The 19,859-nt window shown below is 39.7% G+C and overlaps 1 protein-coding gene across 1 annotated transcript in view; it reads left to right on the forward strand.

Moving 5' to 3' along the window:
- The window catches only part of CTDSPL (CTD small phosphatase like), a 136,377-nt gene that overhangs the window by 20,026 nt on the left and 96,492 nt on the right, over positions 1 to 19,859 (forward strand). The window contains exon 2 of the mRNA XM_021717710.1: positions 10,061 to 10,145. Within this exon, the coding sequence (XP_021573385.1) occupies positions 10,061 to 10,145 (85 nt within the window). The remainder of the gene's footprint in view (positions 1 to 10,060; positions 10,146 to 19,859) is intronic.

The following is a 19,859-nucleotide window of genomic DNA, read 5'->3' on the forward strand; positions in this document are numbered from 1 at the left end:
TGTGTATGTGTGTGTGTGTGTGTGTGTGTGTGTGTGTGTGTGTGTGTGTGACAGGCTTATTTCAGTGAGCATAATGCCTTCAGTGTTAATCCATGTTGTAGTGTGTGTCAGAATTTCCTTCTTTTTAAGACTGAATAGTATTCCATTGTATGTATATACCACATCTGCTCATTTATTCATTGGTTGATGGACACTTGGTTTGCTTTCATGCTATTCATCGCTATTGTGAATTATGGTACTATGAACGTGAGTGTTCAAATATCTGTTTTTGAGTTCCTGCTTTCAGTTCTTTGGGATACCCAGAAGTATAATTGCTGGATTCTATTGCCGATAATTCTGTTTGTAGTTTTGAGGAACCCCATACTCTTTTCCACAGCATTCCTAATGGTGCACAAGGGTTCTAATGTCTCCACATCCTCTCCACACTTGTTATCTTCTGTTTTTTGTTGTTGTTGTTGTTGTTGTTGTTTCCATGTTAGCCATCCTAATGGGTGTGCCGTGTTAACAATGTCTTTTGAAGATCAGTTATTTTCTAATTTTGATGAAGTACAGTTTATCAATTTTTTATTTTATGGTTCATGCTTATGGTGTCCTACCTAAGAAAGCTTTGTGACCTTAAGGGTTTTCTCCTGTGTTTTCTCTAGAATCTTTCTGGGAGAGGGAAGAGAAGTTTATATTTAGTACATTTTTATGTTAATTTTAGGATAAGGTATGAGGTATGAGTTGAGGTTTGTTTATTTGCATATATGTTCCAGTTGTTTCTGCACTATTTGTTGAAAAGATAGTCCTTTCTTCATTGTATTTCTTTTGAGACTTTATTAAATATCAATTGACTATATATGTGTGGGCCTATTTCTGGACTCTATTCTCTCCTTAAATTTTAATCACCTTCCTTAATGTGAAGCAGTGTTAAGCTTAGTATAGTTCAAGCCTAACCTCAGAAGTAAATATTCATGATTTAAACAGAACAGAAGATGAAGGCATTTTATAATCTTGCAGGGCAGATTTATTCTGCATTTTGCAGTGAGGAGGACTCTGAAAGACGAGACCTAGGACTTTCTCCATTCTTTATTTTAGGTACTTACCCAAACAAATTTTGTATAGTATATCTTTTATTCAGGTTTAAAATCAGGTTGAGAGTTTCTTCTAATCTTGAGTATTCTTTCGCAGAAAATCAATACAAAATGTATAAGATAAGATAAACAAGCATTCGAATTTAAACTATGGTTATAAAATAGTATAAAAGTAATGACTGTTTTGATGGAGTCTAAGAGAATGAAAGAACTGAATATCAGTAGAACAAAAATAGATGTACTGACCCCCAGCCCTACAGAGAGAGCTGTTCTCTTGAGGGCATGTGGGACACCTTCCAGGTCATTCACAGATATATACAGAAAATAAGGAAGTGGTTAAACTACTTGAAACAAAAGGGAAGAGCCGGGCTTATCATCTCAATAGCTTGAGCTCTATTGCCACCAGATAATTAAACTAGGTGAAACTTTCCTGAGAATGAAGTCTTCATTCAGGAAGTATAACCCTGTTCATGTAGAGATCACAATTTTATTTGCTACCAATTTCAGGACATCACTTAGAAAACAGTGTAGAGATTGCCAGAGTCTCTGAGATGGCAAGGACTTGACAAGGGGCTAACATTCTTTTCTACCTATCTTCCTACCTTGTCAGGGCTCTCATTCTAGTTCTTCCTCCATGGGGCTGCTGGACATACATTTCTAAAGCACAGTTCTGATCATGGCAGTGTTTGATTAAAGGTGTTCAGTGACCTCAAATAAAAATATGAGTTTCACAGCTTGTATTCCCTCATGGTCTGGCCCAAAACCACCTACCTCTTCAGCCTCCATCTGGGAATCTTCTTCTGTGCCATAACAAACCACTTGCTGAGCCCAGACACACTATTTTTTCACTCCACTGTGGATGTACTGGTTCCTCTTACTAGGATGCCTTTTCCCTTTTGTGCCTGATGGATTCTTAGTTATTCTTTGTGATCTAGCTCAAATGTCACCTTCTCTTGTCACCTTCCTGCAGTGCTTGTTGAGGATGCAGTAAATACAGTATAATATTTAAGGGCATGGGCTTGGGTTTAAATCCCAGCTCTAGCAGTTAATAGTTACATGACTCTAACAAGTTATTTAATCTCTCTGAGCCTTGATTTCATGGCAGTAAATTCCTTATAGCATTATTATGAGGATTAGATAATAATATATCAGTACATATATAGAGTATACATCAAAGTATATGAGCATTTATAAACATTTTATTACTAATTATTATTATGTTATCTGTAATCTATTTATTCAGTCAACAATTTATTGAGCACCACTGTGTGCCATTCAGTTGTTCCTTGTGCTTGGGTTGCACATATGAGTAAGACCTTACCATTGTATTTGAGGTACCTGAGCACAGTGCTTTAAGAAAAGGATTTGCAAAGTGCTATGGAGACTGTCGTTTCTTTTATGACTACTGTATGCCAAGTATTTTACATGTGTGTCTCATTTCATCCTCCAACAACCTTAAAATATAGGTGTTATTATGTCCATTTTACAGCTGAGGAAACTGAGTCTCAGAAAGGTTAAATAACTTGCCTGTGATATAGATATGTACCTACAAATTGTGGATCCAATAATTAACTCTAGTCTGACTCCAGTATTGAAAGGAAACTTTGGGGGAGAGGAGAACCTATTCAGTAAATGGTGCTGGGAAAACTGACTGACCACATGCAAAAGATTAAAACAAGACTCCTACCTATCACCATACACAAAAATCAACTCTAAGTGGATCAAAGACCTAAAATGTAAAACCTCAAACTGTAAGAATCTTAGAAAATACGGGAGACACCCTTATAGAAATTGGATCTAGCAACCAATTCCTGGTCAAAACCCCAAGCGCCCATGCCGTAAGAGATGAGATAGACAAGTGGGACCTCATCAAACGGAAAAGCTTCTGCAAAGCAAAAGAAATCATCAAGAGAGCAGGGAGACAACCTACAGAATGGAAAAAAATATATGCCAACTGTTTATCTGTCAAAGGCCTAACATCTAGAATCTACAAGGAACTGAAGCGTGCCAAAAGGAAAAAAACAAACAGCCCCATTAAAAAGTGGGTAAAAGGCATGAATAGACACTTCTCAAAAGAAGATATACAGGCAGTCAACAGACACAAGAAAAAGTGCTCAGCCTCACTCATCATCAGAGAAATGCAAAACAAAAACACACTGAGATGCCACCTAACCCCAGTAAGAATGGCCATCATTAACAAAACAAACAACAACAAATGCTGGTGAGGATGCAGAGAAAAAGGACCGCTTCTGCACTGCTGGTAGGAATGCAAACTAGTGCAAACTCTTTAGAAGATAGTGTGGCGATTTCTGAAAGAACTAAAAATTGATCTTCCATATGACCCAGCAATTTCCCTATTGGGAATATACCCAGAGGAACTCAAATCATTCTACAAAAAAGATACCTGCACACACATGTTTATTGCAGCACTGTTCACAATAGCAAAAACATGGAACCAACCGTGCTGCCCATCGAAACTGGACTGGGTTAAAAAAAAAAATGTGGTACATATATACAATGGAGTATTATGCAGCCATAAAGAAGGACAAACATATGGACTTCACAGCAACTTGGATGGGTTTAGAGTCTATCATACTCAGTGATCTATCACAGAAACAAAAAACAGAGTACCACATGTTCTCATTCATAAATGAACCTTGAACAATTATCATAAGAAGGGATTGGCAGTAGTGGGAAACTGCCAGGGGAATGAGGGTAGGATTGGCAGTTGAGGGAAACTGCCAGGGGCGTGGGGGGCATACTCATCAACAAGGGTATCTACATAATGAACATTTGTATACCTAACCCTGAATTGTACCCCATATATTTATAATTTAAAAATTTAAAAGTTAAAAAAAAAAAGAAACTTTGTAAGTGTTTGGAGAATATCACAGGCCCTTTCAGATTTTTGTCTTGAAAGATAGCAACTATATTTTTCCAAAAGATGCCTCTTTCTTCTTCTGTCATAGGCAGCATATTTAGCAGGATAAATTCTAGGCTCACCCAAGATGACGGCCACATCTTCCTATAATGCATGTTATTCTGCTGTTCATATAACAAATTATTTCCTTGAGTCTTACTGTTAACACTTGACTCTCTTCATATCCACTTGTGTACTATGAATACCAAAAGTGAGAGAAGTTAAAATTTAGAGTAAGGGTCAAGAATCCAATAGCATTTATCTTTAAAATTTTGGAATAAGTGTTAGGCCTCACTCACCACTTACCCTCTATTCTGGATGTGTAACTAAATAAAAATGGAGCTTTGAGATGTTTTTAGAAGGAAAATATACCTAGGAAACTCTTAAAGATGCTTGAGTCCCATGTATTGGTCAGAGTTCTTAGTTGCAAACTACAGAATTCACTTAAACTGTTTTAGGTAGAAAGGAGTTTGTCAAAAGTTTTTTTTTGTTTTTGTTTTATTTTGTTTTGTTTTTTCAGAAAAGCTCCCACAGTGGTAGGGGACCCGATGGGGTTGCCCTGTCGAAAGATTTTAGTGGCTTGTAGACCCTCTGGCATGGCCTAAGAATCAGATATATGTTTCACAGTCAGGAAATGTGCTTGGCTGCACCATGAGGCTGTTCTAGTGAAATAGACTGTGGCTTCCACCTGTTCAGGATTCAACTGAGAAGCATCTCCGTAACAATACTTGGATTAAGCTTGGTACTCATTTTCTCTTTCTTTTCTCTTCTTTTTCTTCCCTTTCCCCTTCCTTCCTTGCTCCCTTCCTCCCTCCCTCTCTTCCTTCCTTCTTGGAGTCTCACTCTCTTGCCCAGGCTGGAGTGCAGTGGCATGATCACCACTTACTGCATTCTTGAACTCCTAGGCTCAGGAGATCCTTCTGCTTTAGTTTTCCAAGTAGCTGGGACTACAGGCATGTGCCACCACATTATTTTTTGTAGTGACGAAATCTCACTATATTGCCTAGGCTGGTCTCAAACTCCTGGGCTCAAGTAATCCTCCTGCCTCAGCCTCCCAAAATGCTGGAATTACAGGCATGAGCCACCATACCTGGCCTAAACTGGGTGCTTATTTTCTAGGAACTATTAGAAATAAAAGGAGGCTATTTCTTGTAGGCCCACTTGATTATCTTTAGGTATATGCTCTTTTGAGGAGCTGGGCTGAGATTTAATTAGAAAATACCATATAAAAACAAAATCCTAGATAAATAAATTGAGACATATTCAAACAATAAAATTAAAAGGAATAAACTAGAATCACATATATCAACATGGCTAAAACTAAAAATTATAATGTTAAAAAAAAGAGGAAAAAATTTCTGTAGTAACACATACAATGTGATATCATACATTTAAAGTGTGAAAACATGCAAAAACAGTTTCTACATAGTGTGTGGATATATACATATGTTGGAAATGTTTAAAAAAAAGAGCTTAGCAGTGACGAATCATAAATTTTTAAGTAGTTATTTCTGGAGAGAGAGGAAAGGTATAGGGAACAGGGAGGGGTACACGGGAGTTTCAATCGTATCTTTCATGTTTTGTTTTTTTTAATGAACTATTTTCTTGAGACAAATACAGTAAAATGTTAAGTGTTGTTAGAGCTGGGCAATTGGTTAGTTCAATATATAGTTGCTTGTTATATTTATTATTTGTATGTTTAAATATTTCATCACGAAATATTTCATTTTTCATATTTCATGATGACATATTTAATATTTTAATCCTTGTTAAGTATTAGGATAATTTTTTTAAATGTTACCCCCTTTACGTAGAGACGAAGTCAAAAGAAGAGGTAAAAATGAAGTTGTTAAATTTAGTTTGTTCTTCTCCCAGTAGGAGAATGTTCAGGAAGATAGCCAAAAACTTGATAATTGAGTTTTGCAAAGGGGTTCAAGTGATCCTCAGTGCTAGCTCTGAGGCTATGCCAGGCATGTAAGCTTGAGCCATGTGAGACCCCACATGCTTCTCTCAGATGATCTTCCAGTGGGTGTTGGAGGTGCTGGGTCTGGAGCCATGTTGGCTTTGTGTGGTGTTCTAGCTAAAAAATGGTTTAAAATGTTCTATTTACAAATGTGTAGCCAAATAGTGTGGATGTCATCAAAGGAATGATTTACTTGATTTGCCAGATCTACCTTGTTATCATGAAAATTTATTTTAGGAGTAAAGGAACTGAAATGTTTAGTCAAATTCTTTATGTTAAGCAAAGTAAAGTCATAATGGAAAGAGAATAAAGAAATGCATGAAATGTTAACTCAAGAGAAGTCATCTTAAAAGAAATCCAGTTTAAAAAAGTGTTTGAAGACATGTGGCATCCCTAGCACAGAACTCCCTCTAGGGCTTTAGACGATGGGGTTTCCATTTGGATTGAGGCTCTGGTTCCCCAGTGGTCTAGGCTGCCTCTGTTTCTTTAGTGCACATATTTTCAACCTGGAGCCCACAGATCCTCAAGTGCTCCATGAATAGAATTTGGGGAGTCTATGAAATTGGTTAGGAAAAATAATTTTCATTGACCTCTAACTACAATTTAGCATTTTTCTCAGTTATGAATGTAAGCAATTGGAATTTAACAGTGCTGGTGACTTGGTCATCGTGTTCAAAAGAGACTGGTCTGTGATTTTCCTTTCTTCAAATGCCGTTGTGAGGTTTTGGAGTCAAGGTTATGCTGGTCTCAAAACAAGTTGGAGGATTTTATTCTCTGGAAGAATTTATATGAGGTTTATATTATTTCTTCTTTTAACATTGAATGGAATACTTTGGTGGAGTCTTTTGGGGCCTAGAACTTCTTTATGGTGAGAGAGTTTTAAAATATAGATTTAATTTACTTAATAGATACATGATGGTTCAGATAGTCTATTTCTTCTGGTATCAGTTTTGGCAAGTTTCTTCTTCCTAGAAATTTGCCCATTTCATCACCATTTTCAAAATAATGGGTGAAAGTTGTTTAAAATATCCTCTTTATGATGACTGTAGAATGTGTAATCCTGTCCTCTTCTTCATTCTTGATATTAGTTAGGTAAAAATTATAAACGCTAACAAAACTAAGAGCTCATAAGGGTTTACGGAAATGGTTGCCATTGATAAGAGTTCAGATTAGTACATTTCTACAGTGTTGTTTTGCAGTGTAGCTCAAATATAAAATGTGAGTATATTTTATCCATTAACCCCTACCCCTTTTTTTTTAGCTGGAGTCTCACTCTTGCCCAGGCTAGAGTGCAGTGGCACACTCATGGCCACCCGAGCATCGGCCTGCTAAGCCCAGGCAATCTTTCTGCCTCAGCCTTCCAAGCAGCCGAAACTATGGGCATGCGCTACCATGCCTGGCTAAATTTTTATTTATTTATTGTAGAGATGAGGTTGCACCAGGTTGCCCAGGTTGTTTTCAAACCTGGGGGCTCAGGCAGTCCGCTCACCTTGGCCTCCCAAAGTGCTGGGATTACAGGCTTGAGTCACCATGCCCGGTCCCAATAACCCCTTTTAAGAAATTTGCTATAATTTAAAAAATCTCACACATGCAGAATATTCAATAAGATCTATAGCATACCACCCTGAATGTATCCAATCTCATCTGATCTTGGAAACTAAGCAGGGTTGGTCCTGCTTCATACCCAGATGGGAGAAATATTTCAACCTGGAGCCCACAGATCCTCAAGTTCTCCATGAATAGAATTTGAGGAGTCTATGAAATTGGTTAGGAAAAATAATTTTCATTGACCTCAACTACAATTTAGCATTTTTCTCAGTCATGAATGTAAGCAATTGGAATTTAATAGCATTATCTGTAATAGCAAAAACATATTGGAAACATATCAGTAGAGGACAAGGAATTGATTCTTTATATTCACTAGAATACTTTCTAGTTACAAAATCAAAGCTATCATCATGGGAAAATGCTAGGGACCTATTGTTAGTTACGAAAAGCAGGTCACAGAAGAGCATACACAGTGTAGCCTCTTCTATGTGAAAACACATACATACTTCTATATGTGAATGTACATGTAGTGAATAATTTGGAAGCATGGCTATCAAAATTCTAATAGTTATCCATGAGTGGTAGAGTACTGGACAATAGTTATTTTCTTTTTGCTCTTCTATGTTGTTTGAAATGTTTGCATGAGCATGCATCATTCCTACAAAAATAGCAAAACTTTCTAAAGATCTAAGCAATAGCAAGAAAATGAGAGGGTGGTAGTGGAGGAGAGTGTCAAAGCATTTTTGTCGCCTCAGTGGGGACAGCCAGGGAAGGAAAGTTTGGAGCTCTAAGAAAGAAGGGGTAGTCAATTGAGTAAAGTCCTTAGAAAGGTAGGAGGAGTAAGACTCACACACAAAAGTCAACCTTAATGGGGCAGGACATTTCTTTCCAGAAAGAAGGAAAAGATGGTTGAAGATATGAAGTTCAGAGCCGGAGAGAAGGGAAAATGAGAATGTTCACAACTCGTGACTTCTAGTTACTTGGTGAAATCCAAGCTTAAGACCATTTTCCAGGAGTGGGGAAAATAAGAGTAGAACAGGGATCTTGAGGGGAATGGTGAGGGTCTCCAATGTAACTGACAGTAGGAGAGGGATTCGATGAGCTGACTAGGGAACTTACTGAAACTGTAAATCCTGCATTTGTAAGGAAGCCCAACAATATGACTAGCAGTCTTTCTATAGAGGAAGGGAATGATCAGTACAGAGTTGGACATGGCCTAACAGGCTTTGCAGAGCTTCAGAGAATGAGAGAATTCAGGACACTGATAAGGGCAGTTTAAATGATTGGCCTTAGAATCCAAGATGCGGGAGAAAAGTGAATTAGAAAGAGTACCAAGGACTGGATAATTAGTTGGAATGTGGATATCTAAGAAGACAAAGGATAGGAATTCATGGTCAAAGTGGGGTTTCAGAGTTTTGACTTATGATAGAGTTTGACATGTTATAGAAGTTCTGGGGAACATGGAGTTTGCTAGGTGGCTATGAGAGAACAGGAATGGTCACAGAAGTTGGGAAGGTCAGAGAGTTGTGATGCTGGAAGTTTCAGTGTTCTTCCTCATGGATGGGAGCATTTCCAAGGGAGGTGACAGATATTCTTTTGGAGGAGAATTTGAGGCCAGTAGAGATTGACTTCAAGGATGGAAAGAGGGTTGACTCCTCAGAGAAGCCTTAATAAAGAGAACTGGTCCTGGTCCTGGTTGAGCTGCTATGGAATAGCAGGGAATTTGCTGACCCTCTCTGCCAAGACCAGAACCCTGAACTCTGGCAGAAGTCTCCTTTTGATGTTGAAGGGCAAAGCCAGGTTTGCAGTACTGGAGGCTGGCAAGAGGAATGGTCTGGAAAAGAAGAAGGAATGCTCTGAAGAAGCCTCTTAGCACCGGGACAAGGAGTGTGGAGTATAGATGAGCAGGCAAAAAAATGTGAGAAAGGGCTCTAAAGAGAGACAGACTAGAGAGACTAGTGAGAGGAAGGGCTGAGCTGCAAAGCGGTGGAGATGTGTATACAGGTTTTCCAAAGGAAATGCTGAACTGTGGATTTCTTTTTCTTATCACAAAGCAGTGTCTGCTCACTACAGAGAGAAAGAAACTACAGACAAGCAAAAAGCAAAAACAAGTAAACAAAAGAACCATAAACCACTCACAAGCTTAGGGTCCTGGAACTTTTCCCATTGACTTGTTTTTCCTCTCAGTTCCCACTGCCACAGCTTCAGGTCAAGGCCACATCATCTACAGCAACAAGCTTGTTCTCTGGATCACAAATGTCTCTCCCCCTAGCTGAGGCCCCAGGCCTATCTCAACTTCCCCTACCCCCAATCCTTCCCATCCTTTGTGGGCTGCTTCCCAAAGCACCACTTTCCTTAATCACTTCTCTTCTTAGGTTCTATCATATTCTACATCCCCTCCCTGGCTCTCAAGGGTGTCTGTAACCTAGAACCATCTTACTCTCCTTCCTTATTTTCAAGCCTTCCCCTTTTCTTAGACAAGCCTTCCCATTTCCTTCTCAACTCCTGCCCCCCCACACACACAGCCTCACATCTGGGTCTGTGTCCCCTCACTAGGATATGATGACCATCCGGTTTAGATTCTCCCAGTTATCAAGGCCCTACACCCCACTCCAACCCGTGCTGATCTTTGCCCTTCCAGGTACTCATCTGACCACTCTGTTTAGGACTTATACAGTTCTGTTTCAGTAAACACTTAGTGGGAAACACAGGTTTTAGAGCTGAGCAGAATCTAGGCCAGTGATCTTACCAATGAGGAGCCTGAGATTTAGAGCTTGAGACTAAACCCTGATTCTCAGACCTGAATGCTACTTGTTAAGTTGAAAATTGCTTTCATAATACAGCTTTTCTCTGTTGCCTGACTGTGAAGCCCCAGAGGACCAAGCAGTGGTTGTCAGTGTTCGGAGTACAGCAGAATTACCTGGGGAGATTTCTAAAACTCCAGACTCCCAAGTTTCTAAAACTCTGACTCAGCAGGTCTAGAGTAGGACCTAAGTTTCTGTAAAAACAAAAACAAAACCTCCCTGGATGATCCTGATCTAGGAAGTGTTTGGATCATCCTTTGGGAAAGTCAGCTTTAGAATTCATTCTTTGGTTTTGCTTTCTCATTTGAGCTCCCTGACACTGCCCTGTGGACGCTGTTAAGTTTTTCTGAAGCTTTCTCAGCTCAGGAGCAGGTTTGGGTTATCCATAACCAGATCTCCATCCAGAATGAGACAAGCAAAAGCTCAGTACCGGAGCCTGTGTCCCTTCTCAGCCAAGCTGATCTGAGCCCAAGCTGGGACAAATTATTTTTTGAAGTACTTTTAAGCATACTGTAGCAAAATATTGAGTGCAGTGGAGTTCTTGTTGGAAACACCCCGTTGGCCAAGGTGTTCATGAGCACCTTCTTAAGCGTGGATGCCTAGCTTCTGTGGCCTGCCAACTGTCTGCGCCACGGGTAAACCAAACCCAAACTGTCTGCACCCAAGTAAACCCAACCCAAACATGTGCCTCGTGCTTGCCAAGTCCCAGCACACAGAGCCCTGGACCAGGATTATGAGGAGAGGTGGTTTGTGTCCTGACTTGGGCAAGGCCCTGGACACACTGCTTGGGTTTCTATCCCAATTCCACAGTTTCTAGCTGTGTGACCTTTGACATATTTCCTCATCTGTAAAACAAGAGTAAAAATTATATTGTGAAAACAATTCCTACCTTACAGAATCATTGTGTGGGTAACAAATTAGTGCAAATAAAGCACTTGAAACAGTGCTTGGCACCTAGTAAGTGTTCACTAAAGACTTGCTGTTATGATTATTTCATGAAAACTAGAATGAAATCATTGGGCCCTAAAGATGACTCACTGCTCTACACACTTATCGTCTAAAAGTTATCAATCCCCCACCTTGTTGCATGAGCATAGATCAGGAATGATGAGCAATGTAGTAACAGCTCTTCAAAATGCTGCCTGGACCTCTAAAGACATTTAAAAATGCTAGGTATTTCCCAGCGATAAGGTCAAGCCTTGCATAATTTAAGAAATATACAGCAGTTCCACGTTTTGGTGCTTTGATAAGGTGACAGTTATATAACAGGCTGCAACCACGCAGATGAGCAGAGCCAAAGATGGGGGAGAGGGTGTTCTTAAAAGCTGTGTGAGTGTTGGAGTGAAGTGTGTGATCGATGAGAGATGTGGAGTTTCAGTCTGGGAGATCCACTCATGCCCTGTGACATTATACATATTGACTTGACAGCAGGAACATCTCCTGACATTTATGGTCAGACTAACACCAATGGGAGGGATGAAAGTTTGTCTTATATTTGCCATATCACCAACATTTTCTTACTCTTCAGTAATGTCTTTAAGCTAAAAGTAAGATTGCAGCAGTCTGTGGCATGATACAAAGCTGAATTAATCTCTGAAATTACATGTTTTATCAAACTTTTGTAAAAGACTCAACTCAGAGCCGGGCTCAGTGGCTCAGTCTGTAATCCCGCGCTTTGGGAGGCTGAGGTGAGTGAATTGCCTGAGCCCGCGGGTTTGATACCCGCCTGGGCAACTTGGCGAGACCTCATTTCCACAACAAATCAAAATTTAGCCGGGCATAGTAGTGCGCACCTGTAGTTCCAGCTACTTGGAAGGCTGAGGCCAAGGATCACTGGAGCCCAGCAGGTTGAGGCTGCGGTGGCCGGGAGCGGCCACTACACTCCAGTTTGGGCGACAGAGTAAGACTCCAACTCAAAAAAAAAAGACTTAACTCAGTATTGCCAGAATATCACCTTCCTGTATCATGTTGCCAAGTAGTTAACTATCCTTGATGCTCAGGCATAGTGGTGTCATTCTCCAGATTTTAAGCACAGGAGAGCTCTAGAAGGATTTCGGAAAGCAGGGTCCCATAGCTTACTTCTGTTTGTGGGTAGGAGATGCTAGTCTGTGAGCACGTCACAAGTGATCCTGTGGGCTAACCATTAAAATACTTACACTGCCCTGTTGGAGATTTACAGTATCTCTTTAAAAGGGGACTAACTGAAATGGATTGCTTGGTGTTTGTCATAACAAGGCTCAAATGTTTAGAGTCCATAAAGCCAGTTTGTTTCTGGAACCATCTTTAGGCCAGGCATTATCCTCAACTTCTAGGAGTGACTAGAATAGCTCAGTTGTTGCTCAGCTTTCTTAAAAATGATGCTCAAGCAGAGGCCTTTCGATCCAGGGACTGACAGGGTACTAGAGAGGGCTGCCGCCAGCCAGGACAGGCCAAAAGTGTTGATTCTGCCACAACATGCGGTAGCCTGCCACATGCCTTTGGAAGAAGCTGCTGTGGAATCAGTCTCTGGGAGTGGATGAGGCCCAGGTGAACCTTGTTGGATTTAAATGTATATTATCTCTTGATCTCTTAAAATACATTTTATTTTTCTTTACAAACGAGAGCAAGATTTGGAATGAAGATTTTCTTTGTTATTGCTGCCTGTCCAAGCAGTGTGGGAGATCAGAAGGCTAGTTTGGTGGCTGAGTGGCAGGCAGGAGGCAGGAGGCCTTAGCTAGCTGTGACTTGTGTTTACTCACGTGCTACCTCCTTAGTGCAGGACATGAACTGCACTGTGCTGTAGGGGAAGAACAATGGCATAGCACAGTCTCACTGACCACAGGTATATAAGGCATTAATTTGAATACCAAACTGAAATTTCTGATAACGTTTTTAAAAAGTGACTTAGCATACTTGAGAACAAGAAGAGTTTGAAACATAACTAACTAAACAAGTGTCAAAATGTCATGGAAGGACTAGAAAATGAAATCTGGAATTTCCAAAAGGTAGAAAAGAAGAAGGGACAGAAAATAGAGAAGAAATAACAAAAATATCAATTGGTTCTAGGGAGAAGAACACAGAAAATAAAGAAAAGGAAATTATCAAACAACTAATACGAGAACATTTTCAGAACTGAAGGTTAAGGCACTCTATTTTGAAAGATGCTTTCAATCTAGAGTCCAGTACAGTGAATGAAAAAAAAAAATTACCCATACCCAGGCACATTATAATCAACATCCAAAACTTCAGAAACAGTGAATTATAAGAGCTTTTATAGAGGGAAAACTTGTCACAAACAAATCAGTGAAAATCAGAATACTAGCAGATTTTTTAACATCAATACTGAAAGCTAAAAGACAGAATAAGTCAACAAAATTCTAAGGGAAAGTTATTTTCCGTGTAGAATTTTATATTCAGCTGAACTTTCAATCAAGTATAAAGATAGAACAAAGACATTTTAGAATCTGCAAGGACTCAAAATTTGCTTCCTGTGGATCCTTTTCTAGGAAACAACCAGAATAACTATTTCAGCAAAATAGGGAAATAAATAAAAAACAGGGAGAAACAGAACCCAGGAGGCAGAGAACCAACATAGGAAAACAGCCAGAAGCAGCTCAGTGTGGCCCAACTACTTAGGAATTCCCAAATGATATAATATGCATGGACATTTGGAAGTATATACATGGCCTAGGTAGAATATTTGAAAAATTTTGAATATAAATACAGAGAAAATTAAGCAAATGAAATAAAGAAGGAATGCTGCCAGATGTGGTGGCTCACACCTGTAATTCCAGCATTTTGGAAGGCCAAGGCAGGAGGATTGCTTGAGCCCAAGAGTACGAGACCAGTGTAGGTGACCTATTGAGACCTCATCTCTACAAAAAAGCATCTGGGTGTGATGGTGTGCACCTTTAGTCCTAGCTATTCCCAGTCCCTAGGGAGGCTGAGGCAGGACGATTGTCTGAGCCCAGGAGTTTGAGGCTGCAGTGAGCTGTGGTCATGCCACTACACTCCAGCCTGAGCAACAGAATGAGACCCTGACTCAAAAAAAAAAAAAAAAAAGGAATGTTAACTCCAGGGGAAAAAATTATACAAGGAAACAGAAAATAAAACTCCTCAGCTTTTCAGTGAACAATTCTGTATTATCATAACAATAAAGGAAAGGGGAAATGTGGAGCTGGTGTAAATGAGCTCAAACAAAGAATTATAACAGGAAGTTAATAAAGTGTAAAATAGATAAATAAAAAATGACAATGTTAACATATTATTTGGTTAAAAAAATACTGAAAGTGTTTATCTCAGGGTAGTTTGTTTTTGTTTTTTTTAGTAATTTGATTTAAACCATGAGATTTTGTTTGCTCTGATAAAAATGAAAATTTAAAAAAATAAAAGTTTGGCCACCAGTAGAAAATTCCAGCCTGCATCATTCTACAAGCTTTTGCCACTGCAGCCATCACCAGTGTTGTAGATGGCAGCTCACAAGGTCATGTTCAGATCCAGGCTCTCTGCCTCGAGGTTCCTCGTTACAGGATGTCCTCCCTGTCACCGTTGGCAGGTAACTGGGCTTCTCCTGCCAGAGTCATACCGAGTTTCAGATGAGGTTATAAGTCTGCGCGGGGGTGCATACCTCATAACAGGAAGGGAGGAAAGAGGAAGGAAGGACAATATCCCCTTCATAGATGGATTTAGAAAATGGCTAGCCACTTGTTAATGAGACAACTCCAGGGAAATTGTATCCGAAATGCACCAACCAGCTGTATATGGCGTCAAATATCAGTTCTACTTCACCATCTGAGGCTTGCCTGCTATGACTCTACAGTGCATCTCTAGGCCAGCCCCGGGGTAAAGTTAGTTAACCAGTGGGCATCTAGGCTCTCCCATTCCTACCCTCTTCCAACTTGGGGTTGGGACATGGTACTAAGGGTTCTAGGCTGACCCAGTGGGCAGTCTAGAGAGCAGAGAATGGGCCAGATTCCCTCCATCCTTACTCCTCACCCAGGGGATCACCTTCTCTCCATCCATCACTGCTGCTGACTCGTGGTGCCTTATTATAAATTTGGAGCCAACTCCAGACTAATCTACTTCTGGGCTCACTGAGTGTCTAGTTGTAACTGGACTGCTCAGACCATAGTGGTATTCATGTCTCTATACCTACTTCTGTTGACCAGCACTGTCTGAAAGAAGTGATTGTGAAGGGAAGAGCCTGTGTACTCCCACGCACAGGTGTGCAGGGCACCAGGCCAGCCGCAAGCTAGGACACAGCTGTTTGTGTAGACCGGGCTGCTTTAAAGCCCAGACTGTCTTCTCATCTAGGCTTGGAGTGCCATTTTATTAACATAGTGGAAACTATTGTACTGAACTCTAGTTGGAGAGGACCCCTTGCACTTTGAATTAGTAACAGTTGTTTAACCTGTTACTGGAAGCATTAAAAAAAACAATAATAACATCTGAATTTTTAGGTAATGAGTCACTTTTAAAAAATCTTGTTATTGTAGAAGTAATACATGCTTCTGAACTAAGTCTGACTGACTTTGGAGTTAAGGGTGTTATGCAGCACTGTTAATAACAGATTGAAACAACACAGAAGTATTTTTTAAAAGGGCCAGATGTGGTGGCTCATGCCTTTAATCCCAGCATTTTGGGAGACTGAGGTGTAAGGATCGCTTGAGCCCAGGAGTTTGAGTCCAGCCTAGGCAACCTAGTGAGACCCCCATCTTTAAAAAAAAATAGAAAAACTAGTGGAGTGTGGTGGCACATGCCTGTAGTCCCAGCTACTAGAAAGGCTGAAGCAGGAGGATCGCTTGATCCCAGGTGTTCCAGGCTGTGGTGAATCTTGATTGTACCACGGCACTTCAGCCTGGGCGACAGAGTGAGACCCCAATTCAAAAAACAAAAAGATTGCTTTCACCAGGTGCAGTGACTTATGCCTATAATCCCAGCACTTTGGAAGGCCGAGGTGAGAGGATTGCCTTAGCCCAGGAGTTTGAGACCAGCCTGGGCAACATAGTGAGACTCACCTCTGCAATTAAAAAAAAAAATTACCTGGATGTGGTAACATGCTCCTGTGGTCTCAGCTACTTGGAAGACTGAAGCAGAAGGATTGCCTGAACACAACCGGTCAAGGCTGTGGTAGCTGTGATTGTGCCACTGCGCTTCAGCCTGGGCAAGAGAGTGAGATTCTGACTCAAAAAAAAAAAGAAGAAAAGAAAGAAAGCTTTCTAATCATATCCATGCAGAAAAAAGGATGGTATATATGTATGTCTGTACAGTTCTGTCTGTACAACATAGATATGTATGTATACATACATGTATACAACATACATGTGTACATGCATGTGCACCTTTATAGGCAGCTATGATAGCTAAGATGTTTAACAAAAATGAGATCCATGCAATATGGTTTTTTTTGTGTGTGTGTCTCTCTCTGTCGCCTAGGCTGGAGTGCAGTGGCATGCTCACAGCCACCCCAGCATCGATATGCTAAGCTCTGGCCATCCTCCCACCCCAGCCTTCCAAGTAGCCAAAACTACAGATATGCACTACTGCACCCAACTAATTTTTTATTTATTGTAGAGACAAGGTCTTGTCAAGTTGTCCGGGCTGGTCTCAAACCTATGGGCTCAAGCAATCCGCTTCCCTTAGCCTCACAAAGTGCTGGGATTACAGACTGAGCCACCGAGCCCAACCGGTTTTGTTTTTTTTTTTTTACTAACATATATTGCAGACATCTTTTCATATCAGCACTTACAGATCTGCCTTATTTTCAGGAATATCATTTATGCAAATGAACCTTAATTTATCTCACCGGTCCTCTACCGATTAACATTAGATTCTCCCAGACTTTTGATATTAATATCAGTGCTGTGATAGCACCTTTTACTCTGAAGTCAGACCGACTGAGTTCAGATTCTAGATGCTCAATTTGCTGACTTTGTGACCTTTCGCAAGTTATTTAAACTCTCTGTGCCTTGGTTTCCTGAGTTGTAGAATGGGAATAAAATTGTTCCCCGAGTGTTCCTACCAAAAAAAGCTAAACTAGATAATTTATGTAATGCTCTTAGCATATTATAATAGTGATAGCTAGCATTTATTGCAGACTTACAATCAGCCAGGCACTGTGTAGGTAAACAAATATAACAGTTTTATGCTTATGACATATTTGTAATACCTATAAAGACAAGTGCTTCATCACCATCATCATCGTCATCATCATCATTAAAATGGCATTAGCTATTCCTATGCATTTACTCCTCCAGGTAAATTTTAAAATCAACTTTCCACCTACCTTCCTTCAATATGACAAGTTAAAAAAAAAGAAAACTAGTTGAAATTCTGAAGAGTGTCTCACTTTTGAAGGTTGCCAGAGCAGAAAGACCCTTGGACTTGAGTCACAGAGAACTGCATGTTCTGTGGTGTCTCTCCAAAGCCACATGACCATAGCAGTTCATTTAAACTCTCTGAGCAACTGCAGCTTTTCTACCTGGAAAATGGGAGAGATGATCCTTATAGGAGTGGTTGGGGGTGGGGATAGTGTAAGAACACACTGGAACAGTGCTTGACACTTAATAAATACTTAATAAATATGCTTGCTTCTGTAGCAGGTGTTTTCCTTTATCTTTTGGTGGTTTGTCTTCAGCACCATTTTCAGTGGCAGCTCTAAGATTTATCTTCAGGGAAAAGAGAGTGTGTAAGAGTGAGAGCAGCAGTGAGCATGCAGGGTGAAGTTTAAGGCCCCACTTCCTGTGCAAGGCGAACTGAGCATTTACGACCAGTGAAGATTAGCCAAGAGGGAGGAAAGGGAATTGGGACAAACATAGACTATTCCATTGTGCCGGCATGTGCCACCAGCCGTGGAGTGGACTTCCTGCTGCAGGACACAGCTGACCTTTGGAGAGTCACTGTCTGGGTGAGGCTGCCCTTTAGCAGGACAGAACACAGCTGTTGTTTAGATGTCAGAGGCTAGTTAATAACTGTGTTTGGCAGTCAGCTCGGGATGTTAACAGCTCCCAGGTTTAAGGATGGCCAGGAGAACAGTATGAAGGGAATCTTTGTGTTACCAGCAGGTTCTTTGGTAATCCTCCTTTGAACAAAAATTAACACTTCACAGCAGCTTTAAAAAGTATTAAGAGAACTCATAAAAGTTGGAGCAGATGTGCAGGAGATCACACTTCCAGAACTCTCTGGGGAACTATTTCTGGACTAACAAATCCAACAAATGTGTTAATTCAGGTTGAGATTTCTAATGCAAATATTGACTCAGTCTCAGCCTTTGCAGTTAATTCTCCAACTTGAATATGTCCTTTCAGGATAATTTGCCTATCTGTTTTCTTTTTTCGTGCCTAATAATTTGCTCCCTCTTCATTTTGAAGGTGATTAGCAGGTGGTTTTTTAATGGTCAGTTCTGTATTCTTGCTCTAGGTCTTCATTTTCTGAATGGCATAATTATGGAAAAGGAGAAGAAACAGTAAGAAACAGCATAGACCAGAAGATCTTACCAGAATGTAAATGTTTTTCCGTCTTAGATAAGATTACATAAAAGTAACTTCTTGCTCACTATTCAGTAATAAAGAAAAAACTGAGGACAGATTGTTTAGTTGATTTTTTTTCCTCCAGCCCACATGTTATTTTTAATTACTGTTATTTTTAAAGCATGTGTTTTAAAGTTTGTGTGAATTGGTATGCAAACGATTGCATGGCTAACCAATTACTAATATAAAATAAAAAGTTTTAACTAAAAGATATGATAACAATAAAGTATATTTATTTCACCTTCATTCATGAAAGATATTTTCACTGGTTATAGAATTCTGAGTTGAAGATTTTTTTTTCTAGATGCTGTCATACTCTCTTCTGGCACACTTAGTTTCTGATGAAAAACTAATGGTCACTAGTATCATTGTTTCCTTTATGTAACATATAATTTTTCTCTGACTGCTTTCAAGATTTTCTTCTCTTTAGTTTTCTTTATCTTTGGTTTTCTTTGTATTTATCCTGAATGAAGTCCAGTGAGTTTCTTGAATCTGTAAATCTGAAGAATTTTCAGCCATTACGTTTTTAAACATTTTCTGTCTCGTTTCTCCCTCTCTCTCTCTCTTCTCCTTCTGGGACTACAGGTAAGTCTATGGTAGACCTCTCAATGTTGTCTTATAGGTCTGAGGTTCTGTACATTTATTTTCAAACTTTTTTCTCTGTGTTCTTCAGATTGAATTTCTATGATCCTATCTCCAATTTCACTGATCCTTTCTGTTATCACTAGTCTATTAAGATCATTCAGTGACTTAAAAAAAAAAAAGTTTATATATTATGTTTTTAAATTTTAGAACTTCCAGTTGGTTCTCATCATTTCTTTGACAAGGTTTCCTATATATCTGTTTCATATATTCCTTTGTGCCATTGGATATAATTACAATAGCTACTTTAAAATTCTTATCTGCTAATTGTGACATCTGGGTTATCTTGGGATCTCTGTTTCTTATTTCCTGAGGGTGAGTTACTTTTTTTTGTTATTTTGGATTATATGTGGGACATTGAGCATATTACATTGTATTTTTTTTTTTTTTTTTTTTTTTTTT

The sequence above is a fragment of the Carlito syrichta genome, unplaced genomic scaffold (assembly GCF_000164805.1).
Source record: "Carlito syrichta isolate Samal-C Ts95f unplaced genomic scaffold, Tarsius_syrichta-2.0.1 Scaffold310396, whole genome shotgun sequence".
Lineage (NCBI taxonomy): Eukaryota > Metazoa > Chordata > Mammalia > Primates > Tarsiidae > Carlito > Carlito syrichta.